General features: G+C 44.8%; 11 protein-coding genes across 12 annotated transcripts; 5 read left to right on the top strand and 6 right to left on the bottom strand.

The window, feature by feature from the left end:
- Positions 1-644: 644 nt before the first annotated feature.
- Positions 645-1,378, top strand: DFL_002298 (uncharacterized protein; the record flags this gene model as incomplete). The annotated part of the gene is made up of 3 exons (XM_067631062.1): positions 645-734; positions 815-830; positions 1,002-1,378. The coding sequence occupies 3 exons, from the start codon at positions 645-647 to the stop codon at positions 1,376-1,378; spliced, it is 483 nt and encodes a 160-aa protein (XP_067493645.1).
- Positions 1,379-2,758: 1,380 nt separating this feature from the next.
- On the top strand, positions 2,759-3,645 carry DFL_002297 (uncharacterized protein; the record flags this gene model as incomplete). Its single annotated transcript, XM_067631061.1, has 4 exons — positions 2,759-2,828; positions 3,011-3,090; positions 3,175-3,403; positions 3,458-3,645. 4 exons carry the CDS (start codon positions 2,759-2,761, stop codon positions 3,643-3,645), a joined length of 567 nt encoding a protein of 188 aa, XP_067493644.1.
- A 1,132-nt stretch (positions 3,646-4,777) lies between these two features.
- On the bottom strand, positions 4,778-6,817 carry DFL_002296 (uncharacterized protein; the record flags this gene model as incomplete). The annotated part of the gene is made up of 2 exons (XM_067631060.1): positions 4,778-6,450; positions 6,523-6,817. The coding sequence occupies 2 exons, from the start codon at positions 6,815-6,817 to the stop codon at positions 4,778-4,780; spliced, it is 1,968 nt and encodes a 655-aa protein (XP_067493643.1).
- A 1,388-nt stretch (positions 6,818-8,205) lies between these two features.
- On the bottom strand, positions 8,206-8,494 carry DFL_002295 (uncharacterized protein; the record flags this gene model as incomplete). Its single annotated transcript, XM_067631059.1, has 2 exons — positions 8,206-8,413; positions 8,478-8,494. 2 exons carry the CDS (start codon positions 8,492-8,494, stop codon positions 8,206-8,208), a joined length of 225 nt encoding a protein of 74 aa, XP_067493642.1.
- Positions 8,495-10,264: 1,770 nt separating this feature from the next.
- Positions 10,265-11,433, bottom strand: DFL_002294 (uncharacterized protein; the record flags this gene model as incomplete). Its single annotated transcript, XM_067631058.1, has 7 exons — positions 10,265-10,487; positions 10,631-10,701; positions 10,842-10,935; positions 10,998-11,031; positions 11,111-11,153; positions 11,220-11,258; positions 11,410-11,433. The coding sequence occupies 7 exons, from the start codon at positions 11,431-11,433 to the stop codon at positions 10,265-10,267; spliced, it is 528 nt and encodes a 175-aa protein (XP_067493641.1).
- A 993-nt stretch (positions 11,434-12,426) lies between these two features.
- DFL_002293 (uncharacterized protein) lies at positions 12,427-13,286 on the bottom strand (the record flags this gene model as incomplete). Of its 2 annotated transcripts, none has more annotated exons than XM_067631056.1 (3): positions 12,427-12,514; positions 12,585-12,663; positions 12,998-13,286. In XM_067631056.1, the coding sequence occupies 3 exons, from the start codon at positions 13,284-13,286 to the stop codon at positions 12,427-12,429; spliced, it is 456 nt and encodes a 151-aa protein (XP_067493639.1). The 2 variants fall into 2 exon arrangements, with proteins under 2 accessions (XP_067493639.1, XP_067493640.1); XM_067631057.1 differs by having other exon boundaries at positions 12,503-12,509.
- A 315-nt stretch (positions 13,287-13,601) lies between these two features.
- On the bottom strand, positions 13,602-14,253 carry DFL_002292 (uncharacterized protein; the record flags this gene model as incomplete). The annotated part of the gene is made up of 2 exons (XM_067631055.1): positions 13,602-14,006; positions 14,101-14,253. 2 exons carry the CDS (start codon positions 14,251-14,253, stop codon positions 13,602-13,604), a joined length of 558 nt encoding a protein of 185 aa, XP_067493638.1.
- Positions 14,254-15,048: 795 nt separating this feature from the next.
- DFL_002291 (uncharacterized protein) lies at positions 15,049-16,312 on the top strand (the record flags this gene model as incomplete). Its single annotated transcript, XM_067631054.1, has 2 exons — positions 15,049-16,200; positions 16,265-16,312. 2 exons carry the CDS (start codon positions 15,049-15,051, stop codon positions 16,310-16,312), a joined length of 1,200 nt encoding a protein of 399 aa, XP_067493637.1.
- A 2,738-nt stretch (positions 16,313-19,050) lies between these two features.
- On the top strand, positions 19,051-20,039 carry DFL_002290 (uncharacterized protein; the record flags this gene model as incomplete). Its single annotated transcript, XM_067631053.1, has 4 exons — positions 19,051-19,063; positions 19,148-19,525; positions 19,584-19,687; positions 19,749-20,039. 4 exons carry the CDS (start codon positions 19,051-19,053, stop codon positions 20,037-20,039), a joined length of 786 nt encoding a protein of 261 aa, XP_067493636.1.
- Positions 20,040-20,706: 667 nt separating this feature from the next.
- On the bottom strand, positions 20,707-21,370 carry DFL_002289 (uncharacterized protein; the record flags this gene model as incomplete). The annotated part of the gene is made up of 3 exons (XM_067631051.1): positions 20,707-20,808; positions 20,873-20,892; positions 21,286-21,370. The coding sequence occupies 3 exons, from the start codon at positions 21,368-21,370 to the stop codon at positions 20,707-20,709; spliced, it is 207 nt and encodes a 68-aa protein (XP_067493635.1).
- A 75-nt stretch (positions 21,371-21,445) lies between these two features.
- Positions 21,446-23,111, top strand: DFL_002288 (uncharacterized protein; the record flags this gene model as incomplete). The annotated part of the gene is made up of 5 exons (XM_067631050.1): positions 21,446-21,472; positions 21,544-21,649; positions 21,708-21,778; positions 21,859-22,896; positions 22,968-23,111. The coding sequence occupies 5 exons, from the start codon at positions 21,446-21,448 to the stop codon at positions 23,109-23,111; spliced, it is 1,386 nt and encodes a 461-aa protein (XP_067493634.1).
- Between the last annotated feature and the right edge of the window lie 2,283 nt (positions 23,112-25,394).

The following is a 25,394-nucleotide window of genomic DNA, read 5'->3' as shown; positions in this document are numbered from 1 at the left end:
CCGTCTCATCTTCGGGAATCTTTTCAGCCTCGATTCTTTGGTCGATTTCAGCTTTATAGTCCACGCTTGGGCCCGAAAGCCAAGAACTGCACTGATCTGCCAAGGATGATAGACGCTTACACTGGCTGGACTGACGCGAGGCTGCACGATTCAATGCACAGTTGGTTCGAAAAGTCTTGCACGCCCCCACTGGTGGGGCTGAAGCCGTGAATATAAACAATAATTCTCAGGGGTACCGGAGGTTCGCCACTTGATCCAAAATTGTATGGGCCGTTTGGTAGGTCTTCTCACGATTGATGTTATATAACATTAGGACACTGGAGGTTCGAACTTGCCCAGCACTATAGGTCGAGGAAAGCTTTGAGGGCTCTTCTATGTTCTTTCGCGAATATATATATTAAGTCCTTTTGCTTGAAGATTTTGTGCAAAATAATCGGTAGTATCTGCAATTTAGATTATAAAGTCAACTCTTTTTTCCATGATGCACATAGTACTATGTAAATTATAAAATCACTCGTTCAGTCTCGAACCTGTTTTATAGCAACTGCGGCTTCTTAATCCGCCGTTCTCTTCCTTCTTCCTCTTGACAACCCACTTCGGATTAATTTTAATATCGAAGATATTAAAACGAATCAATCAATCAAATGAAGGCCGTTATTATTTTTACTGCTTCTCTTTCCCTCGCTAATGCTACTCTCTTGCCGCGCCAGCTCGATTCGATCCCTGAGTGCGCTGTAGGCTAATAATATAAATACCTATTCTACTATTGTAATTGATAATAGCATCGTTACTGATGTTCTATTTATTTGTTCAGCTCTCCTGCGTTTTAGGTAGCTTGGAACCCGCCGAATGTTCGGCCACCGACGTCGCCTGCATCCGTTCGGCCACCTCCTTTGTCTCTTCCTTTGTTCCTTGCGTCCGGTCTGCATGCCCCAGACCGAGATCGAGGCCACCATCGAGGCTGCCTCCTAGCTCTGCGTTAGCGCCGGTGTTCCCCTAAGCGTTCCACCCTTCCGGTACCGAGGCCACCACTGAGGCCCCAACAACATCTGCTGAGGAGACATCCGCTGCCGCGACTACCGAGGCCCCGGCCACCACTGGGACTGGTTCTACACCTGTTGATGAGCCTTCGCAGCCAGAGAAGACGTCTCCCGGTCTTACACAGGCGGGAGCTGAGACTGGGAGTGGAGGCGGAAGTGGAGGGTTAAGCAAGGGTGCTACGATTGGAATTGCGGTTGGAGCTTCAGTTGGTGGACTCGCGTTGATTGCGGCTGTTGTTTTTTTGTTTCTTTCCAGGAAGAAGGCACCCGTAGGCGGGAAGCAACCGATAGGTGGTATTGAAGGCGGGAAGCAGCCAATAGGTGGTATTGAAGGTTAAATGATTTAATTTTGGTTTTAATTTACTATGTACAATTCTCTTTGCGGTTTCACAATTATCCTTGTTGCAGTTACACCAGAGGTCCTGGCTCGGAGGGAGGGCGTTGGTATTGGAACGCGACAGGGACGTTTGAGCTTACGTTCGAAGGAATGTTGAACGAAAGCTTAAGTGGCAGGGTGGCAGGGTTTGAAAATGTGACTGGCATGCCGATATGGTCTTCCCGTGCGTCCGTTGTGGAAAAAGCGTCGAGGTTTGGGATAGTATCCGCTTCTGCGCTTTGCCTCTGGTTTATATCCCAAATGTAAGATTCAATGATATTCTATAAATGGTTCGCGACTTTGCCGGGGGAGCCTTTTCGCTACGATTCCATACAATATTACGGATTACTACTTGTTTTATTTAGTACGCCTGTTTTCTGACTTATCTCCAACAGCACTCACGGAATCATGTGATATGATCGCATGCTTGTACATGCGACCAGACGATCACCCACTTTTGTATGATGTTCAATATGTATTTGGTTCAGGCTTTTGCCCTGATAAGCAAGAGTCTTTCTTAGATCTTTACCGGCCAACTTGGTAAACAATATTACCGACCTACTATTGTTGTTACTCTTCTTCCTATCTGAATAGTTCACCTATTCGTAACATGCATACATCTCGGATTAAGCTCCGAACAGTTGAGCTGGAAGGGACTAGTTAAAAGCACCTGAACACACAGCAACATGGTTTGCTTGACTCGGAATTACCAGACTGGGAAGAAAAGGCGGGTATGGAATCCTATGGTTCGACATTACGTATATTTGGATCGCCTGACCCAGCCGACATCATCGGCCAACTTATTCCTCAACTTACCACCTTGAGGACAGCTAGAGTCTTACCACCCTATCTGCCGTTACGCTTCTAATCCGGTCTACTTTTCTATTCACTGTATTCATACCTGGAAAATTTTCTGGAGCACCAGCTTCGCTGCTTGATCCCCATAGTTTGTCCTTTCGCTATTTCCATTTTTGAAGAGTCCCGATTAAGATCTTAACCACTCAACTTCCCCGCCATCACATCTTCCAATCACATTACCTCCTCTAACTAACCACCTACTTGTATCAACAATCTCACCAACTTCACCAGCACTATTAATATCAGAACCGAATCGCGCATCTTCAGAACCTCATCTTCCCGAGTGTCCTGCTGCCTGTGGTCGTCCTCACCGTATTTTAAAGTCGCCGAAACCGCCAGAGCTCCCACCCCGCCTCGTCTGTCTGTCCCTGCTAATTCAACATAAACCGCTCCTCCCTCCTTCCATCCTCTCACTTTCAAACTCTACCTCTCTCTCTTTTCCTCTCATCATCATTCGGTCTTCTTCTATCACATCCAATCCATCATGAACCGGCCGCCAGAGTTCGTGCTCGACACCGTCGTCGAGCCTACGTTCGCCAAAGACGTCGTAAAAGGTCCGTCATTGCAGAGTTTTTTTTTTCCCTCTCCCCCACCCTGCGCTTTTGTCATCCCTGCAATTATGTAGCTCAACCGAATCATAAAATTTGACAAAGGGAAAAAAAAATTCCTCGGAACCGACCGATACGTAGCAAAAAAGAGGAATCTGACTAACATCTACATATCGCCGAATATACAGCCATCCTCGCAGCCATCTTTTTCCACCGTCTATTCCCCTCGATACGGCCGAAAACAAGGGACCTCCTGGACCTCACGTTGGTAAATACCACCACACAAAAACCTCGACATGACAATTATATAAAAAAAAAAGAATATATTTTCTAATAAAAAAATCCTGAAAAGCCATCAGTCGATGACTCCGAACTCGATGCCCTGATAGAAAACCGTACTTCTTCCATGATCCGCTCCGTCGAATCCACCCCGGGCGCTTCCTCTGCAAAAACCCAGATAGCGGTCCAATTCTTCGAAAAGAAACAAAAGCGAAAAGCATGGTTCAGCACTAAAGATGAAGAAGTATGCTGGGAACAGTGGTTGCTGGACATCACCCTACTATATCCTAGGACTGAGTCCCGTACGTCCCTTCCCATATTACTGGTTATGATATTTCTAATAGAAATATTATTAGAACGCACCCAAGCCCGAAAGGATATGGAATCCGCCCTCCAACTCACAATCCTCAAAATCATCGATATAGTAAACAACAATAAAGACCATATACCCCCGATAACAACCAGCGACTACAATCCGTTTCCTTACAAGATTTTTGTCCCCCAGAAAGGGGATAACTGGGGTGGCAGGTTCTTTTCGACATAGACCGATACTATTATAAAGAGTCATACATCCCTTGGCTTTTTTGAAACAACAAAAGGGCTAGGGGAGTAGACGGATTCTCTTTTTTTTAAACTTGGATACCCTTCTTTAAATCGCCAGTATATATACCCTCTTTCTCTTTTCCCACTTTACCAAAGGGATGAGTTTACGACAATAGAGCGAGTGAGATTGGGGGCTAAAAGCGTGGTCTTTTTTCTTTCTTTCTGTTTTAGTGGGAGTTCTCTCTTTTTTTTTTTTTTTTTTTTTGGATTGAGGTGACAGGCTTTGCTCTATTTTCTCTTCTATTATTCCTTTTCGTCCAAGCAAGCAAGCAATTGATCGATACCTAAACGCGACAACGGGATATTGGCAAATCCAAATTTTTTTTTTCTAGCTTATGATACCCAATCATGTACCCTTTACCTTTTACTACTTTAAAAATAAGGAAGCAACCTTCATATCCGCGATGAGCTTCTTACGAGTTTTCTTGAACCATTTTGACAAAAAAAAAGGGGTGGAGTCTATATCAGATGCTGTCTTAACATAAACAGACAGGAGGGAACGCTGAGGCGAAGACGGAAAAAAGGCTGCCATGATCTCGTCGAGCCGCCTTCGATACATCGAGATTTGGGCAAGGAGGGATGAGATGAAGGCGTATGCGTCATGCGAAAGGGCTGATTACGAGCCTAGGAGTCGGCAGCTTTGTGGGGCCCACACGGCCGCTGCAGAGGTCCGGGCGAGGTGTCTACCGTCCCCTCCCCCCTTGACCCACGCGAGTACTTGAGTATTCTTGGTTGGGAATTTCTCCGGAGCCATTGCCTTACTTCTTGGCTCCCATGGTTTGCCCTGTTGCTTTTTCTATAATACCGACTTTTCTGCATTCTTCATTTTACTATATTAAAACCTAAGTTCCTTCTTGAGAAAACACTCCTTGTCTTTCGCCATAGACATGCATCGTACGTCTGTTCGCGTCTCCCATGTTACTCTTCGAGTACCATCCTTGAGTTCCCATTTAAATTTCACGTAGTAGGTAGTTTAACAAGACAGAGCAACTGCCATAGAAAACAAATAAAAGGTAATAAGACAAGGCAGGACCCGGCCAAGGTGTGGAATAGAGTACGGTGGAGGCCGTTACCTAGGTAAGGTTCACATCGAGATGTGCATGTTGAAACATTTTTGTCGAGTGTAACACTTCCATAATGAAGTGTATCGGTGTTACATAAGTAACATCCGCCACCCCCTCCTTAAAACCGGCACCACCAAGAATTATCCCACTAATCCTGCTGTAGGCATCGGCGACACATGCGCCGGAATCACCAGCCTTTGAAAACACGGGAGACCCGCGACACCTTGCGGCGATTCCGACGACCCCCCATTCACGGGATTTGATTTCTACACCCTCCCACATTCGGCGTGTGTAACAGGACACACGGGAAGCCTTCCCGAAGGTGACTCCGGACTTGGAACCGTGTTTGAACACTATGGTGCACTCGTCGCCGTTGAAATCCTTCATAGAAGGATTGGTAACTTCCGCCTTTGGCGTTTGGCCGCGGAGCCGAACAAGTCTATCCTCAGGGATTTTAAACGACGTGGCGCTTGTCGGATCCATATAAACCATCTCGTTGATTTCATCGTCAGTTGGTTTATCGCCAAGGTGGACAACGTTCCCGAGAAAATTGTGCTCATCCAGCTTCCCAGACCCTATCTTGATGACGGCCAGGTCCAGCGTGGTGCGGCCCGGCTCGGTGGAAAAGATTACTGGCGGGGCCCAAACGAGCTCTCCAAGAACCCGGCTCTCCACAGTTCCCCATTGGGAGCTGATGTATTTGTGAAGATCCTTGAGCTCAACTACCTTGCTTAAAATGGATGGTAGGTGCGCCCTATCATCGGGAGTAGCTGTCCCATTTGCTATGGCGCTGTTTATTGCCGAAATCCTCCTATCGAGAGTTCTGATATCAGAAGCCATATCGCCGACAATCTCTTGTAAATGGGCGTTGCTTCCAACCCGGACTATCTCCATTTTGGGCTGGCTCGTATTGGTTCTGATGTATTCAACCTTGCTTTCTTCGAAAGTTTCGACTAGGACCACGTGGCGAGCGGTAACAAGATATATATTCTTATCCTCACCGCCAGCAGTCAAGAAAAAACCACCGGACCCGACCGCATCTAGTGTTTTTTTGGCGCAAATAGGGAAACTTAGGGTTGCAGTGAAAGGGTCTTTTTCCTCTCGGAGCCGATCTCGTACTTTGAAAAGGTCGATAAACCGAACACCACCACCGGATCTTGTGACAACCGAAGAGCGCATTTCTACAAAGCAATCTGCAATTCCATTCGTATTGATAACATCCTGGCACTTCAACGCTGTTATTGCAGCTTTCCTATAGCTGAGAGTACCCGGTTCTACTCCAATCCAGACGATTGCCGGGCCCGGTGACGGATCTGTTGCGACTGGAATATGAACTACTTCAAGACTCGTCCAGTCTATATTCATCTGCTTAAGGACACCCAAGATGTCGTCCGAAATACCAGAATCCCACATACTAACAATAGGGTGCCTCCCGCTAATTGCGTGGATAGTTTTAGAAACCGGATGATCAAAAAATCCGATCGGGCTGATATGTGGTTGGGGCTTGGTTGTTGCCAAAAGGGGCGGCTTTGATGGAAGCCCATGATAGTAGTTTATCGAAAAGTGGTCACTTGGGACGACGAAGTCACCCAAGGAGTCGCCTCCACCGTCGGAGCTCGTGCTGTCTATGGCACTCATGGTGTCTGGCTGTTTTGAGGGATTCGGGTCTCTATCTATAAGCGCTAGGGGCATATACGAGGATTAGTTGGTAAAGTTACTTCAATAAGTCTGCTAGATATATTTTATAGGCTTACCAGATCCTAAGGTTTGTTGGATTTCTTGCGGGGAGGTATTGTCCTGAGACTCCTCATGAGATGGTGACAAGGTTATTTCTGGAATTTTGACGGCAGGTGCCTCCACCAAAGCATTCGAATCGGTCGACTTTAAAAGGTCGACATCCTTCTCTCCAGTAATATCTCTCTCTCCAGTTTTTTCGGGGTCGTACGAGGGATTATTACTCGCGCGCGGCGCGTTATTTATATTTTCGCTACGAGAAGGTAAATCCCGTGCGGACTTTGGCACGGACGAGCCAGATTTCTTCGGCGTCATGTTTGAACTCAGCTGCCCGGTAAAAAAGATCTATATCTATACATGCACATTCATTTATTAAACTAGTACTATAACTGACAATTCAAAAGCGAAGAGAAGACTTACGGAAACGTTAACCAAGAGGTATACTTCAACTTTTTCTATCGATGAGGAAAAAACGTTAAACGATGATACAAAAACTTAAAGAAGAATGGCCAAAGGTATCTAGCCCGAAAAGAGATAATAGGAACATAGGGTCCTCGAATAATAATATATATTTTAGAATATCGAATATTCCTATGGAAACCGAATTGCATGAGGGATCCTTTTAGCAACGTCCGAAGAAAGGGCACCCCGCATTGTTATCCAGAAGACCTGGGAAATACATAGCCTAGAAAATCTAGAAGATACTAATATGCTTTTTTCAAGTAAGAATCTAGTTCTATGACCGGGGAACTTGAAATACTATCATATGTTCAAGAGCTTCACGGCATAATCAGTGAAAAGATTAAAATATCAATCCTAGGTTGAATAAACAGTATCGATTAATGCAAGAGGGATCGAAAACTAAGTAGGGCTAGGGTGATCCTGTGCGCAGACGCCACAAGATGGAGGTACTGTGAGGTTTGGAAAACATTAATCTGCTTACACCGTGGCTATAACAAATAAGCGGGTGGATTGGCTTCGGATGGTATTAATTCCACATATTAATTTACTATAAGATTTTTGTTACGATACCCAATTAAAACCAAATCATGGTATTGGATATCCAGTATTCAAATAGAGATTCTTCTATGCGTGCATTCGTGTTAAATTTGTAGTGAAGAATATTCCTTTTCCGGTAGAGTAGATAGGTTATAGCTAGTATAGTAACCTTATGAATAAATTCGCATTTGGGGACTATGATAGAACGGTATGATATATGAATGAGGATACAAAGTTCCTATACGATTTCTTTCCAGGTTTTTGTGCTTTCAATCTTTATAAACCGCGTCATAGCACAAGGCTAATTAAGGTGCTGGCTTTTGATTCTAATATATGTTACGTAGTAATAAGTGGCCATGGGTTTAACATTTGGTCCGGATCTGAAATAATATTATAATCCATATGCATCTATGTTAAACGGAACGTTAGCTAACGGCACTGGTTCGAGCTCCGGGTGAGGATTCGATGCCATTGAATTCACTATTAACTTCTTGTTCCTAGGCGTACGCTAGCCTCTTGGCTATGATATATGGGTATGCCATTTGTATCGTATAGAGATTCCGTTTCGGTCTGAGTATGCATACGTTCTTTCATGATTCATTTTTGTTCTGCAATAGGGCCTTCAGCTCCTTCGAAACACTAAATTTGCATCCAACGGGGTCAAATTGAATCCAAGGGCCATAATTTGCAAACTTAACCATAAGTCAGAGTATTCTTTTTTCTCTGAGGACGGTTAAGCGTTCATCATCATCTTCAGTCGGGCGTTCGCTATCTCCTACAATTCCACTACTTGTAAAGTAGTCGGATGGGAAGTATGGTTTACTGATCTCAGGACCCCGCATTTCGTATTCTTCCAGTAAAGGACGGGAAATGCCTCGCTGTTTCGAATCTGTTTGAGAGCAGCCTCGTTGTCTGCACTGTTAAGCCAAGTTGCTTGAGAGAAAGCCGGCCTGATTTACTTGAAAGGAGCACTTACGGAATGTCCGACAACATTATATAAACGGGTATTGTCGCGGGTAGTCAGAGGTCCTATTGTGGGACGGCGGGTTGGTGATGTTTCTAATAAACAGTTTAACGCTAATGTGTTGTGGTTTTTGAGGGAGCCAGCGCTTTTTGCTTGGGAGGTTCAGGAGTCCCAAAATGAAACAAGGTACATCCATAAACAACCCCTTCTGCTCCGGAATAACTTCCCAACCTATGCTTAGAAGCAAACCGCATAATATAACACCGCTAGTTATGGAATATCACGAGAGCTAGAGTATGTATCAATGTAGGAGCTGAGCTTCAAATGCAGGATTGTTCGGGTTGCTTCTGGAGTAGTTATCTAGGACAGCCGCACTGTCCGGTTTGAGGCTACTGGAAAGTACCTAGCTTCTTAACTAGCTAGAGAGCTACATATCTCAGCTGAAGCTGAGATGTTGGAAACCAATATTTATATAGCATGAAAAGGAATCATATAGACTAATAATTCAGATTCTTACCCCCGGGCCTTCGATGGTAGAGGAAGGGGGAATCTAAATCAAATATCGAGATGTCGATTAAAATTACCCATGCTATTTCTCTTATAAACATAGCACCCATTCCAAGTAAACAAATCTCGAGTATATAGGCTTTCATGGATATGCAGACATAAGTATGTTGAAATTATAGCAGTGAGAACACAAGACTAAGCAGTGAGGTAAAGCTAGGGAAACCTCCTGGGGCCACGATCTAGCCTTGACGCCAGCCGCTAGCCACGATCGTACGATATATATATCTTTTTCGGTTGGAAAAAAAAGTTCCCGCTTTCTTTCCCTTTAGCATACCTAGTAACCCACCGGATCGATCATTGGCATCGAATCTATCTTCCAAGCTGCCGGGTTTGTCTTCGTGCATAAAACTGAGTACTCAGAAGACGCATTGTACAGCCAGCGCTACAGCGGGGTAACATGCAAACCCATTGAAAAAATTGCATACCCCTGGTATCCCCCGAAGTATACCTTCAGCTGCATATAAAACGATATCGATAAATGATGCCAGCTTGGCCTTTAACCCCTCCCCCCTCCTCTACTTTTTATCAATATCGAAGAATGCCATGCACGTTGACATGTCTTATGCTTTGAGTCGTGCATGCATGGCCGACCGTTGATATATAAAAAAAATACAAGTGTGTGCAAAATACAACCTCTGGTGAATCACAATTATCAGAATGAGGGATATTATTTAGTAGGTTTACGGAATTTTTGAGGAAAGAACACTAGTAGTACTAGTATCCTAAGCACTTGACATTCAAAAAAAAAAAAAAAGGTAGAATCAATTCGAACCATACGAGGCTACTACCAAAATCCTATAGAGTAAAAAGGAAGAGAGAACGTCGGGAATTTTTTTTCCATACGGTTACACAAAAGGCCAGATAAAACAGAAGAACCGCAGATAAACGACAATGGGTATGTATGTGTTCAAGAAAAAAGGAAAGAAAAGTAGTAAAAAAAAAAAATAGGCCAAAAAGAGTAGTAAGGGAAAAAAAAGCCAAGGGAGTTTTTGTACCGTCCAGTGTTTATCACATGTAGTAGCTTTCGATCGGACAAGAGAAAAAAGGGCTGGGAAGGAGAAATTCTTCGTCAGGGTAATGGAGTTTCTTCAATCAGAAAGAACGAAAACGAAGGGTTATACAAGTACAGCGTTGGCATTTTTGTACTTATAACCCACTCTCCATTATTCCCCCCACCTTCATTCCTTGCCAAGTCGCCGTGCACTTCGCCCGTTTTTTTAAGATATTATAATTTAATTGGCGTGTGGCTTCTCAGCAGCATCGGCCTTAGCACGGAAGCTGGCAGATCCAGAGCCGTGGGCCTTGAAGTAGCGGGCGAAGAGTGGGTAAAGAGCGTTGCGGAAGATGATCTGGGCACCGCTGAACTGTGGGAGGGCGAGCCAGAGGATGAAGGCGAACTTGAAGAGGTAGTAGAATGGGAACCAGTAGGTGAGGTCGAGACCGGCTTCAAGGACACTAAAAATTATAAAAGAAAGGTGGTTAGTATTTTTGCTGCAGAGGAGAGGTTCAAGCTTCCCGGTTCGGAGATCATGTGACGTAGAGGGAGGGGATATTCGCTCTTTCGCCTAAAAGTCTCGGTAGAGTAAGGGGCTTTTTACCTGAGGAAGGAGAAGCAAACCCAGTAGGTCAACCATTGGGTGTCGTCAGCTTGTTGGGTGGTGAATAGAGCCTAATAGAGGAAAGCTCGAATGTTAGTGTTAAGCACTTCACCGATACCCTTATCTCGTATCCCCTAGTCCGAATTTTTTTCGGGTAGATCGAGATGCAGATAAACAAAAAAAAAAAAAAAAAAGGGAAGGAAAAATCTACCTGAAGAGAGTAGTAGGCAGGAATGATGAAGCCAGCGAGGTTGACAAGCAGTTGGCCTCCCAAGTTGAAGAAGATCAAGACGAAGTACAAAAAGCTACAAGATAACAAATTAGCAGGGGTGTTTTGGGAGGGGTTACGAATAGAGTATTTGCTCACCCGACGCCTCCAATGACGTATGTCTTTGGAACATCTGTCATTTGCAAGAAAACATAGGTTAGGACTCGGTGAATAGTAGAGGAAAATGGTAAGGTAGTTATAAGGGAACGGACTTGTTTGCTTCTCGAAGTTAACGAGATAGGGGTATTTGGAGAGCTAGACATGGGAGTTAGCAGGGCACGAGATGTACACGGATATGAGCAAGCGAGAGAGAGAACGAACCTCCTTGTCAAATTGGGTGACACCGCTCTGGAATTGAGCCTACGAACTGTTAGAGGATCCATATCGAGAGAGAATAAGAAGCTGTGGTGTAGAGAAGATATTGAAGGGCATGCACAAGACATCACTAGAATAGTCTTCAATCCACCGGTACAGCGGGGTTGATGGGAGCCAGATGGGAGCAAGAATATACCTGTAGCCTTTCCTGGAATGCCATTTTGTCTGGTGTTTATGTGGTGGATGAGATAGAAACAAGAGAGCTTCTGAAGTATTGACTGGTGTATGAAAGGTTGGTACTGTTGATAGTTGATAATGGAGGAGAGAAGGAGGAAGAGAGAGGGAGAAAGTGGTCAAACGAGGGTTTAAGTTAATATTTCCTAGTGGGGCTTCTGAGAGTAGAACAGCGTACTATCACATGTAACCTGTAACAACGACTGCCATTAAACTCCTCCTCATTGCGGACACACAGTCTGATGCAGAGATTTCTCGACCGACCAGCTGTCCTGCAGGTATCAACCTCGAATCGAATGGATCTTAGCTTGCATTCTTCGACAGGGTCCCTCAGACCTTGTTCTCTAATTCGTTTGGTCGATTTCGATTCGGTTCCCTGCTTTTTTTTTTTTTTTTTTCCTTACGCAAAAGCACTCGTGGCGAATGACCCACGCAAACGTCATTCTCCAGACTCGACTCCGGACTGCTCTGATGTCAATTTGATGTTTTGTTTCCCAACTTGATAGCTCAAGATTTTTAACAGATTTCGATTAGATTTTGTCATGGCCTTGAATGAAGATGGACAAGGTAGTCCATTACGAGTGTGCAGAGCATCGCGTGCGTCCACGGATGACATGACGAGCGTTTGCATGCCGGCTATGCGATATCGATAAGCTCAGTTTCAACAGGGCAGTTGCTGGCGGGGTTTCCTTCCAACACAAAACCAAATTATATTATAAATGAGGTCTTGGAAGTGAACGTGCAGGGTTCCGAAGGGGCTTTGAGGATCGTTTTTGAATCATAATACGTTTTATAAAGCGTTTAAGGTGTGAAGCTATTTGCTCACAGCGTACGTACATACATACACTCCGAGGTAACCTCGAACCCAAGGGACAGGGGAGGCCACGGAGCATAAATAGGAGCCTCCGGTGTGGGATAGAAATAAGGACTTCCACGCCGGCAGCTAACAGGTAGCGGAGGAGCTTATGCTTCTTTTTCTTTACTCTCCAGGATTATAGCTGCTAGTACTGCCAAAATTTCCTCCAACCTTTTCACCTTTTCTGCGCGTGCTTTTTCTATCTTCTGTCCTTTTTGTCCTTTGGTTAGAGCGAACCCAACACCACGAGAGGAAGGCTTCAGAGGGGGTAGAGGGCATACGATATCGTCTTGAGCTTCTTGACTAATTCTTCTTGATGAGAATCTAGAGGTTCATTTTTCAAGGGACAAGCCGCGAGGGCTAAAAGAATGCGTAAGGTGGGGTTCGCATCATTTCCTACACAATGAAGTCTAGTAAAGGGGTAGGTGAAATGGTTCAAAAGATGGCGAAGACTGATGTTTAAATTTGCGTTCATGTTTTTATCGACGAGAGGAAGAACACGGCTAGCAATCCGCTGAGTACCAAGAAATCGATACTTCGAAGATTCAGTGTTAAACCTGTACAAGCCCTGTAGATCCGAATGCATACCGCGCCCGATAATAATGGTATTGTGAGATTTCTGGATTTTTTCGATTATCTGCTCCCGTATCGTATATGCATTGAGTGAGTCTCCGAAAGGAAATCTTTGAGATACCTTTTTGCGATATTTCGAAGTCCCGGTGGCGATGTTGTAGGTTGGGGATATCTACTATTGGTGAAGTCGAGCTCGGGAGGTCTTTAGCATCGAGAATTGCGAATCCGATTTGTGAATTGACGTATTCGAGCGCATCGCGTTTGGTGATCCCGTTAGCGTTCTCCGAGTCGATGGCAACAAAGACAACGTCTTCCATATCTGCATCCGGGTTAGGATGGGAAGGGCGAGTAAGCCATAGCATTGCCTGTAGAATTTGAACGTCATCCTTAGCAAGATTAATATCGACCATGGTGGGCTATCGACTCGCAGTTTCGCGCTTGTGTCGACCGGGGTGTGCTCATGAGCGTAAGCTTGAGACGGCGTTTAATCCACCTCTACTAAGTTTTACGGCATTGTAAGATGCAAACAATTGTCTCCCAGTTGAAATAGGAAACACCTTGCAAGTTAAATATATCTCATTGTAGGTTTTATAGAAAATCGTCGTGCACGCGGCGGTGGTAAAGTTTTGCGTTGGCAGCGGTAGTTTAAGCTGGCTGGCCTCGAGATGCTCCAGGAGGCTCATATCCAGCATGCACAGCTCAAGCGAGTTAATTGCTTGGATATTCTAAAATCTCTTCTTATTCCTGCCCTTTCTCCCTTTGATATCATCTTCGTGCTCGTCCTCTTCTTCCATTATCGGGAATATCCGCTGTCTCCCGATTGCAATCTCCCCCCTAAACACCGGCGATATCAAATCAGGTGATAAGGATGTCGAACCAAGTGAGGATGTTTCCGCCTGTCCTAGATTAAACTTGCGATGAACCCCCTTTGACCCAAACAACGGGTCTTTGAGCATGGGAGACACCCCGGTTTTGTCTGACGGCACGGGAGCGTGTTTTGGACTAGTTTCATCGTCAAGACGGCGGTGGTCAAGGCTGAGGGTGGAGAAAATGAACGAGGAGAAGAATGCGAAGATGAGGCCGAGGGATAACCCGGCCAGCGCTGCTATTCCCAAGTAGATGTATAAGACCTGTGTTCCATGGCGTATTTTATTAGCAAATTGCCGCAATACATAATCACTTTTTCTATTATAATATGTTATGGATTGAATTGAATATGCTTACTTCAACTTTCTGCACTAGCCACAGTGGCAGCTGGAGGATATTCACGGTCAAGCCGAAAAAATAGACCAGCAATGCTGTTAGAGGTGATATCAAAAACAAAAAGACCGTCAACCCGAACCGCAGCGGCACAAGGAAGATGTCGCCCACCGTCATTTCCGTTTAGATTCCTGTTTGTATACGTAATTGGTTGATTGGTTGTTTAAAGCTAAGAACGGGCTCGGACGGGCCTCGGAGACGGTAAGATCCATCCGACCTTCCTTCCTGCCTGCTTCCCGGTCTTGCTTTCGACGGATGATGGTGTGGTGAAGTTGTGTATTATGGTCTAAGGAATGGAATTGTCTCGATTGAGGCCGCGTGCATATGCTCGGAACAACCCCGAAGCCTGGTCTCGACGCAGCACTTTTATCTTTCTTCGCTCTCGGTAGGAATAAGCAGGACATGCATTTGTAATTAAAAAGAGAACCGCGAATTGGAATTTAAACCGAGATTTAAATTTTTTTATTTTTTTATTTTTTTAAGCGTCTGTTCCTTAGTTTACATCATTAGCTGCAGCTTTTATATCGAATTCAGATGCTACTCTGTGCTGGCCTGCATATTACTTATACCAGACCGGCACTAGCCATTGCATATAAACCGTATATTGCATTTGCCCCTCCCCTCTCCCACCAAGCACTAGGATAGTGGCTTGCAGATGAAGTACCTTTCTATCAATGCTACAGACGATATCTCTAGAATTGAATGCTATTCCAATGTCGTGAAAACATTCGAGTTTGGTTTGATGAAGTGCGCGCCAAGCCCAACCACAACAATCCAAACCCAACCAAAGCTCGTCAACGTTAAACTTCCCACCAGCTCGACAGCTCAACAGCTAACCAGCTCACAGACCACTATCTCCTCTGCAGTCTCCACTTGGATTCTACAAGACAAGACAGGGAAAGACAAGACAAGATGGGAAACGCTCAATCTCAGGAGGGCCAGTCCGGCCTGACTGGCTCGCAGCCTGGTAGTTCCAGCTCCTCAAGGTCTGATCGGTCCCACCATCACCATTTCCCCCACTCCTCAGGAACCCACCATACCCGCCGCCCGCCACAGAGGAAGAACAGCCTCTCAACTGCCCCTCTTAAGGCTGCTCCCACTACATCTACCACTCAAGATCACGGGGTCTTGCTCAGTGCCGATATACCATCCACCAGGGGGTCTACTACCCCTTCCATTGCTGCCGAAAAGCTACTCGACATAAGTATCTCGGCCACACCATCTGTGGACCCGTCCCCTCTACGGATAATGGATATCTCCGGTGCTTCTATTCCCAAAATGTCCATCCAGGATCCTAGTGTTCCGGATAAAATAGACACAATTATTAGCGTCGATGTGCCTGCTCCATCCCGTCGACGTAATAGCTTTGGCAGCGCCACAACAGTTGATACCGTTGAACTCGACGAGATGAACATTGACGACACAAAAGCCATCCCTACAACCATCGAATGGACCGAAGGAGGAAAGAAAGTTTATGTTACAGGTTCATTCTCCGGCTGGAAGAAAAAGTTCAGACTCACTAGAACCGAGGGACATCTATTCACCGTCGTACCGTTACCACCTGGTACCCATCATCTAAAATTCTTGGTTGACGGCCAAATGAGGATTTCGGATGCATATCCAACCGCCGTCGATTCTGCCGGTATTTTAGTAAACTACATTGAAGTAATAGCAGATGATATGCCACCCCTCGAACGCCAATTATCCACCGTTTCCGCAGAAAGAGCACCGGAACCACCTCAAAATATGCTTAATAGCACCAATAACTCGTTCATACAAACTCAAGTTCAACCTGCCAGACGGTATACCTCTGAAATTCCAGCATTTTTGGAAGACCTGGAAGAAAAACAGGAGCAGTACGGTAGAAACTTTGATTCGCAGTTACCGCCGCCGCCATCGTTGCCTATGATCCTTAGCAAGGTCATATTGAACGGTGCGAATACGATACGCGATGATAGTAGTGTTCTACCTATTCCGAACCATGTTGTTTTGAATCATCTGGCGACGAGTTCGATCAGGAACCAAGTGCTGGCAATTAGTGCGACTACAAGATATAAGAAGAAGGTCAGTACCTCCCACACTCCATTCTTACAGAGTACAGTCGCATATGCTGACAATGACTGTATAGTACGTCAGTACAATTCTTTACAAGGCAACCTCCACGTCGGACGATTGATCAATTGTCCCCTTTCAGCCCGGCTTAATAGTTCCCTTCCTTCTACTTTCGTTTTGGTTTTCTGTCGTTAAGGATACACTCTTTGCAAATGGCCCGTCGTGAGCTTCATTACTAACGTTTTAGACGAACCTGTTTCTTTTTGTTTTTAAGCATCCTGGGTCCTCATTAATGATGGCATCAGACACATGCCGCGTGAGCAACTTGGATTTTGTAAATACTCGGTAACTCTTATTTTTCCCTTTCCTTTCTCTCCTTTCATTTGTCCTTTTGACTGTGGTAAAATGGCGTCGTTGGGAGGGATTCTTTGTTTATACATGATATGGTATACCTTGGAGGGACCAATTGAAATAGGTTATGGGACAAAAAAGAATCAAAAAGTACATTGGGGAAAGAATTAAAGACAGCTGTTTTTAAGATTTCCCTCGGTGTATAGTAATTTGAACTGTCGATATTTTGTTAGAGCTATTGTGACATGAAGTTCAGCGGGCCATAGGAATAAAGTTTTTCAAGTAGTCTCGAGGCCGGTGAAATATTTCGCAGTCTTGAGCAGACTCGGTGCCCTTTAGTAGAATTCTAGAAGTGAATCTGCAACACGACACAGGATACTAAAATCTTCTGCTGCTACAGCAGTATTCACGCGGAGGGACTTACTCTGCACCATTCATAACGTCCATAGCAATTTGAGCGTCCGTTTCGTCTAAATATTTGATTGTACCGAATCCTCGAGATCGATTGGTGCCTCGGTCTTTCATGATTATCTGAGTTATTTAATATTTGGGGTTAGTATATATACGTGTAGTCTATTATATGGAGAGAAGCTGGGAATCTTGCCGCCTCTTCGACATGGCCGAACTCCTCGAATTTTGTTTGAGCTGTTCATCGTCCGTGTTCCGGACCAGGCCTCTATTTTTGGACAAATCCAAAGTGGGGAGGAAGGTTTGGGTTAGAGGATGGGGATATAATATTTTTTCAAGGTGGTGCTGGTAGAAAGCCCTTGGATTGATCAAGTTCGAGAGCTCTAGCACCGGTGCGTATGTACGCTCCCGGGTCCAATGGAGGCAGTGTGTTGAAAGCTCAATTGACTTGACAATTAAATTCAAAAAATCACCCGCCGAAAATTTTGGTAGGCATTATTTTATAGTCGGTTGCGGTTCTTCGAAGCCTTTTTTGTGGCAGCAGAGCTCGAGTATTTGGTAAGCTGAAATCGATATATTAGGACGGGGCGTGAAAAGCAAGGAAGGACAATGATGAATATTTAAGGTGAGGATATCTGGTTTTTATATCTCGATTTTAAGATCTTGTTGGACAAGGCTGTAGTAATATTGCATGCATGCTATAGGACCCCAACTAACCCCATTGCAAGATTGGAGAACGTAATGATATCATGAGCATCGATACATCGAAGGGGAGTTCTTTCTGCACGAGAAAGGCAAATCACTCCACAGAAGTGGGGCTTTTTGTTAGCCCCTAGGTATGAGAACAACTAATAAACCTACCAGAAACCTGCATTCAAATTCCTTAATAATGGAATTATCGATCCCGATCTGCGGGAGCTATCTTTATCGATTTACCATAGTGCCGAGTGTTATTTGTGCAAATGGGATCTAGATCTTGTTACCATGTAGATGCATATGCATGGTATCTAACTGGGGCACGTACCGGTACCTCGGATTGCTCTGGTTTCGATCAAGATGAAGAAACTCAAGAATTAGTAATCATGAACCTGAGGTACTTGCTTGCTTGATACATGATCCCGAGTGGTCTGGGAGGCAAAACGGGCTTGAGTTGAGCTGTCGAGAAGACTACGAAGCTCGATCTGCCTCAACATTTTGTATCCAGATCACTATAGAGTTGTAGTCTTTTTTCCCTGTACGATGAGTGGGGCGTCTTGGTCTCAAAATCCTTTGGAATGTAGACATCGCATCGATTGTTTGGCTTTTTATTTAGCATCTGCGGCTGAGGGGTGTTTGAGACGGGGTATATCATTCACTAAATTTAAATCTCGCAGCCTCGACTCCTGTATGTGTGACTGTGTTGGTAGCCCAAAATCCAACATATTGTCGCACAAGAATTAGGTAATCAAAGATGATGATTATAACCAGCTCCGAGGATATATAGACTGGGTTCGCAAATAATAATAAGAAAAAGATAAAGAATAAAGTTAGCATCTGTCAAAATTCCAGATCTTCAATTCTAATGTTTTATCATCGTCAGCTTCGCCGCTTGGGTGGACTGCGCCTCGTCGCACAGCGGAGGGGTGGCTCAGCCAAGGAAGCTATTGCAGGGGCCAACGTCATGCCTTTGTTGGTGATACCTTGCTTGCTTCCGTATTCCGAGAAACCCAACCAAACCACATTGGCTAAAACAAAGCTGACCCGCTTTGCCCTTTTTCTCTCCCATTCTTCTTACCTTATCTCCCTCGTCAAATTTCAAATTTCAAACCTCACATCTTGATATCTTCGGAACTCGAACGAGCCGATTAATTGCTTCCACGCTGATCCGGTCCACCCCGCGCTGCCGCAACACAGTCGTACTTGAGTAGCTCGTGGCGTCTGATTTACCGTTATTCAAGAAGCCAACATCGCCATCCTCATCTCATACCCACTCAAAGCATCGCACTTCCGCTCCCAACGTTAACATCGCACTCTTCCATACGTCTACACATCACCCATCCTCTCCTTCCACGTCCCACCGATCTACGAAAGATAAGAGCCTCGTCTCGTTAAACTACCGTCAAGATGAGTTGGGCAGGTACGTCGCTTTCACCATCCTACTCTCACTTTCTTTGTCCCTTTTTTTAAAACAATATAATAATGATAATAATGATGTCCACAGGCTTCAAGAAAACCGTCAACAGGGCAACGACCCAAGTCATGATGAAGGCCGGTCAAATAGAACGCACCAACGACCGCGAATACGAAGTCGAGGAACGTCGTTTCCGAGTCATGGAAGCTGCAGCAAATAACCTCCAGAAGGAAGCAAAGGGATACCTGGACTCTCTACGTGCCATGACCGCTTCGCAAATGCGTATTGCGGAAACTATCGATTCGTTTTATGGGGATAGCGGAGCCAGGGATGGAGTTAGTCGGAGTTATAGGCAGGCAGTGGAGGAGTTGGATGTTGAGACTATTAAGGCTTTGGATGGGCCTTACAGAACGACGGTTTTGGAACCTATTTCGAGGTTTTGTGCTTATTTTCCGGATATTAATGAGTGTAGGTCTTTTTTACTTAATTTTTGCCGGAAGGGGATCATGCTAATGTAGTGGAATAGGTATCAAGAAGCGCAACAACAAGCTGCTTGATTATGATGCCCTACGGAATAAGGTGAAGAAGCTTGTCGAGAAGCCAGATCAGGACCCGACAAAACTGCCGAGGGTACGTTATATCGAACAAATTCACTTTGCTTCGTGACTAACCGATTGAATCTTTAAAACAGGCGGAAAAAGAGGCTCAGATGGCCAAAGAAATCTACGAAGCCCTGAACGAACAACTCCAGACCGAACTTCCAAAGCTAATCGAACTGAGAGTACCATACCTCGACCCTTCCTTCGAAGCACTCGTCAAAATCCAATTAAGATTCTGCGCAGAGGCATATTCGCGGATGGCACAGGTACAGCAGTATTTAGATGCAAATACACGAGAGGAGTATGCACAGGGACAATTAGATTCTAGAGTTGAGCAAGTATTGCAGGAGATTCGGGATTTGAGTATTGCGGGCGGTGCATAAAAGGCGGAATCTTTTTGTTTCAATGCTTGCTATCTATATATTGGTGTGGGCAGCGTGTTCATTCGTTCCGTTGGTTCCGTTTTAGTATATCTTATTTCGATGAGTTGGCGGAATGATTCATGGCGTATTAGTATTTACTTGAATGGAAGCAACTTGCATTTTAGGATTCCGCCTGGGGATTTGTATCGTCCTTGTGTTTCTTGTTTGGATTATACGGTCGGGAAGTTCTGTTCATTCCTCCAAGCTTTCTCTATTGTCGAATTCGGACGGTGTATGTTCCCGGTTATTCGGAAATCTTCGCTGAAAAGCTTCTTTTGTTCTCTTTATCCCAAAAATAGTTAAATGTACAATTATATATCGTTTCGGACTTGGGTTCCAGATGATGGTATCTTGGTTCCTTCGTTGGCCCCTCCTCTCCATTCTCGTTGTCGGCCCTGTCTTGAAGAGAATCGCAGGCCTCCGGGTCTATACATCCAAGCCGCCAGTTCCCTTCAGAGCAAATGCCAAGTTTAATGGTCGAACGGGTGCCTCAATCCGAGTAGTACTGCGCCATCCTTCTTCGCTCTGTACATCAACTGTTTTAACCCAAGATAACCTCGTTAGTACTCGTTGATGTGTATGTATCGGAGAAACGATGAATAACGTACGAAGAACCACATGCTAGCGCCTAGTCCTGTCGCGAAGATTCGGTACAGAGGTCGGGCAGGGTGGATGTGAATTGGGTGTCCGCCATGAGGCCGAGGGCCATGTCCGCCGGCCATCGTGGTTTCTACAATCAAATTCGGTTAGCGATTGAAATTGAATACGTATAGCATAGTATCTAAGAGGTATACCTTATGTATGAAGAGACGGCCTATATCGTGAACGGGAGGTTGAGGAGGAGTTTTGGAGTTTGTCTGATTCGGAAGTTCAATGGCGGTTGGGTGTTAATTGAATCCGAGGTAATTGGACGGAGCGGCAAATATCCCGAAATGGCAAGCGTGTATTTAGACGCGCGGGTAAAACGTTAGGCTCTGCGTTGAGTCAAAGCGAACGAGAAAGTGTGAGCAAATGCCCCTCCATTTTATTTGGTGGGGAAAGCTCGCCCCTCTGTTCAGTTACCTCTTTCTTCTTCTTGCTTTCACTTCCATCGAATCACCATCACCATCGCTTCAAACTAGCATACATTCCCAACCTTTCGGGTCGCAAAAGAAACGCTTGATTAAAACAGTTACCGGTTTAATTGGTTAGAATTTTGAATTCTCACGGGATTTAGAAGTCGATATAAGTTCTTTCTCGTAATGTGGGTTTATCTCGTTTATGGCTTGCGCGACTTTTGCATGCAGTTGCATTGCAGATTGCGTTTTTTTCTCTCAATACTAACGACTTTTAATCAGACGAAAGCTTTACTACAAGCGCAAGACAATATGCTCGACGTCAATTCATTCATCACTGTACGAATTTTTCTTTCTTCTCGAGCGATACATTCGCTTTTACCCCGGATTATACTCATTCGCTCTTACAGGAACGTGGCGGCGATCCAGAGGCGATCCGTGAGTCGCAGCGAAGGAGACATAAGCCAGTTGAGGATGTCGATGTTATTATTGCACTCTTCAAGGCTTCTCGGGAAGGTAGGATCGTCTGGTGCTGTCGTTCGTGGGAACCAGGTGCTAATTTGCTGGGGGATAGCTACCTACGCCGTTACTCAGACTGGCGCAAAAATCAATGATGCCCAGAAGCAAATTGGACTTCGCAAGAAGGTGGTTTACCCTTTCTTGCCCTGTGGTCTGTATGGTCAAGGCTGCCGGTTACTAATGCGAAAGGAGAGGTATTTATCTAGGCCAAGGAAGATGCCACCGAATTCCTCCAACTAAAGATCTCCTTGGAAAAGGAGAAGAAAGAATTGGAAGTTGTCGCCAAACAAGCCGAAGCGGATCTCAACCGAAAGCTCGCTACCATTGGCAACATTGTCCACGACAGCGTCCCCGTCAGTGATAATGAGGACAACAACGCTTTAATACGAGAATGGAAACCCGAAGGCACCACTGTCGAGGCGAAGGACGGAATTCTCTCCCACCATGAGGTCCTAACAAGACTTGATGGCTACGATCCAGAGCGCGGAGCCAAGATCGTTGGTCACAGGGGATACTTCTTGAAGATGTGGGGTCTTCTTCTCAACCAGGCACTCATCAACTATGGTCTCGAATTCCTGATGAACAAAGGCTACACTCCGATTTCTACTCCACAGTTCATGAATAAGGAATACATGGCCAAGACCGCACAGCTCGAGCAATTCGATGAGGAACTGTACAAGGTCGTCGACGGTGACGATGAGAAATATCTCATCGCCACTTCTGAGCAGCCCATCTCTGCCCTGCACGCCGACGAATGGTTCACCACTGCCGATGTTCCAAAACGCTATGCCGGCTTCTCCAGCTGCTACCGTCGTGAAGCTGGCTCTCACGGCAAAGACGCCTGGGGTATCTTCCGTGTCCACCAGTTTGAAAAAGTTGAACAATTCGTTCTCTGCGATCCCGAAAAGTCCTGGGAGGAATTCGACAAGATGATCAGCTACTCCGAGGAATTTTACCAATCCCTCGGCCTGCCGTACCGTGTCGTTGCAATCGTCAGCGGGGCGTTGAATAATGCCGCTTCGAAGAAGTATGATTTGGAAGCTTGGTTCCCATTCCAAGGTGAATATAAGGAACTAGTTTCTTGCAGCAATTGTACGGACTATCAGAGCAGGAGCTTGGAAATTCGGTATGGAGCTAAGACGCAGACCGACACGGTGAAAAAGTACGTTCATGCTTTGAATTCGACGTTAACGGCTACGGAGAGGGCCATGTGCTGTATTTTGGAGAATTACCAAACACCGGAGGTATGTTGTACTTTTTGACCTAACATGATAACGGTATCTTTGGAAATACTAATTTAGTTTGTTTTTTGTAGGGATTTAATGTTCCAGAGGTCCTGCGGAAGTACTTGCCAGGAAACCCAGAGTTCTTGCCGTTTACTAAGGAGTTGCCGAAAGATACTACCAGTGAGAAGAAGAAGAACCAGCAGCTTAAGGTTGTTGGCAAGAAGAAAGCTTAGACGACGTCGCCGATTGGCCACTTTCCTTCTTTTCGCTCCGTTCCTTTTACATTTCTTATAGTTGTAACTTTATACTATTTTCATTTTTTTGCATAACCGAGGGTGTCTAGATGTGGAAGTGAGGAGGTTGTTTTGAAAGAGAGATTTCCTTAGAGTATCTATCATTACCAAACTCGGCTTGTCCTCCTTTTTTACGGATAGGAGACCTTTCCGAAGATTCATAAAGCAGTAGTTATTCTTAGTGAATAAGAACCTCGAGACTAAAATACAAGCATGGATGGTTCCCAACACAGTTAATCAGAAATACAACAAAGTAGTCAGTTAACTCGTATATACAATCCCATGGGGTATAGCTATACTCTCTTTTAAATTTTCTGGGAGATGTGATTTTGGTCTTGAAATCAACTCGCCAAGTTGATTTCCCACAGTAGAATTGAGCTTTGTCTAAAAGCTATTGACCCTAGTTCGGAAAGGGAGTAATAATAAAGGACACGAAGCACTATGGATACCATGACCATCACTGCCAAATTCACGAACTTATAAATCTCTCATGCTCGTAATGTATTATACCTTGGTATTGTTTTTACCATATCCGTGATGACGAAGAGGGTGATACCGATTCCCTAGGCCTTTCGAAGGGGAAGTGTTTAAAACCATGGAAAGATTCCCTTTTCCTTTTCTCTTCACATTATATACCTCGTTTTGCGAATACTTGAAATTCATGACCACCTCTCTCCCTCTCTCTATCTCGTTATTGCATACTAATTCAAGTGCAGAAAACGCAAAATTCATCGTTTTGACGATATCATATATATACTTGAGTATCGCTTCGGCTCACAAAAGGCGGTGAAGTTGCTTGCGGTTTCGGGGGACTGTGCTCCGGCGATTAAAGTACAGCGCACGTATTATCCGCGAGAATTTAAAAAGTAGTATTGTAGAGCGAGAAGCCGACGGGGGCTCCGACCACGCGAAACCCTTCATCGAAACGGACAAATAAGAAACTTTTGTCTTTTCACACCAACCAACAATCTCAGCAGCAGTATTCACAGCAGAAACCGGACGCCAACGCTCGATACATGCTACCAAAAACCTGCGGTATATGCCGCTTCGTATTCAGAAGATAATTTTATGACGTTTACCTATTCGCGGGACAAATGTTATATGGCATCTACCGGTTCGTGCTACACATCGTATGCGTCGCAAACGATGAAGCGGTTGATACTTCCGGAGCTCTCCACTTTGATTCGAACTAGAGACCGCCTTGATATCATAATATCGGCAAGAAGTTTATACTGGCAGTATATGGCACTCTTTAATAGATATATTGGAAATATGTAGTTCACCAGGACATTATGGTACCACGGACGAAGTAAGAACAATTTTGCACTTTGTGGACCAAAACACATGCCGATACGATGGCTTAATTAGTTGGAACTAGAGCAGCTGGAGACTTGGGAAGCTTTCCCCGGGAAGTGAACAATAATAATAGATTAACACTTACAAACTTCATAGCCTAATAGCGTTATAGAAAGATATTACATGTTTACATTCCGACTTTCAGTATTCTAAGCGTTCCAACCCTCTACTTCTATGGAAATATTTATTCAACTGCATAAAAAGATGTTACAAAGCGTCTCGGCACGGCCCTACCTGTTACCATATATCTAGGTCTAAGTAGTCCAGCAGTCCTTTGTTAAGGTAGGTAGTGATTGGTAAAGCCGCAATTTGAAATGTTACTCTGGTATCGTAAGTTAGTAGGTGGAAGTGTAATACGGAAGTCCTGCGCATTCTCTTCTATTTAAAAAATTTGTATAAGGGTTTCATAGATGGATGAGAAAGCTATAGACCTTACGTTATTAATGTCCAAATTCCTTTTTGTAACGACCTTAATTTACAAACAACTAGGCAGAGCCTGAATCAATTTGACTGAACGATTGTACTCATCCAATTACTTGTTGCCACTCATCACAGCGGTAATAGTGCGGTATTCCTTCACTTTATCCTTCAACATATAATCGTCTGCCCAAGGCTGGCTAACAAAAGCTTCTAGGTTCTGCTTATTGTATAGGAGCTGTTCTGGATCCCGGTTCTGCTATTCTTGTAAAAACGCTCTGCGGAATCGACTCCAATGCTTCTCAGTAGACTCTCCATTCTACGGATAGAACTCATTCATGCTTTCTACTGCATGCCTGTACGCAGTGTTGCAGTATTGTGTAAGCTTAGAAGGCTATTTGTTTATAGGTGAGCTCTGACTTACGTAGAGGTCCTTTATTTGCCTCGTCT

The sequence above is a fragment of the Arthrobotrys flagrans genome (assembly GCF_004000055.1).
Source record: "Arthrobotrys flagrans strain CBS H-5679 chromosome Unknown unitig_3, whole genome shotgun sequence".
NCBI classification, from domain to species: domain Eukaryota; kingdom Fungi; phylum Ascomycota; class Orbiliomycetes; order Orbiliales; family Orbiliaceae; genus Arthrobotrys; species Arthrobotrys flagrans.
The sequence above is the reverse complement of the archived record's forward strand: the minus strand, read 5'-3'. Positions and strand labels throughout refer to the sequence as shown.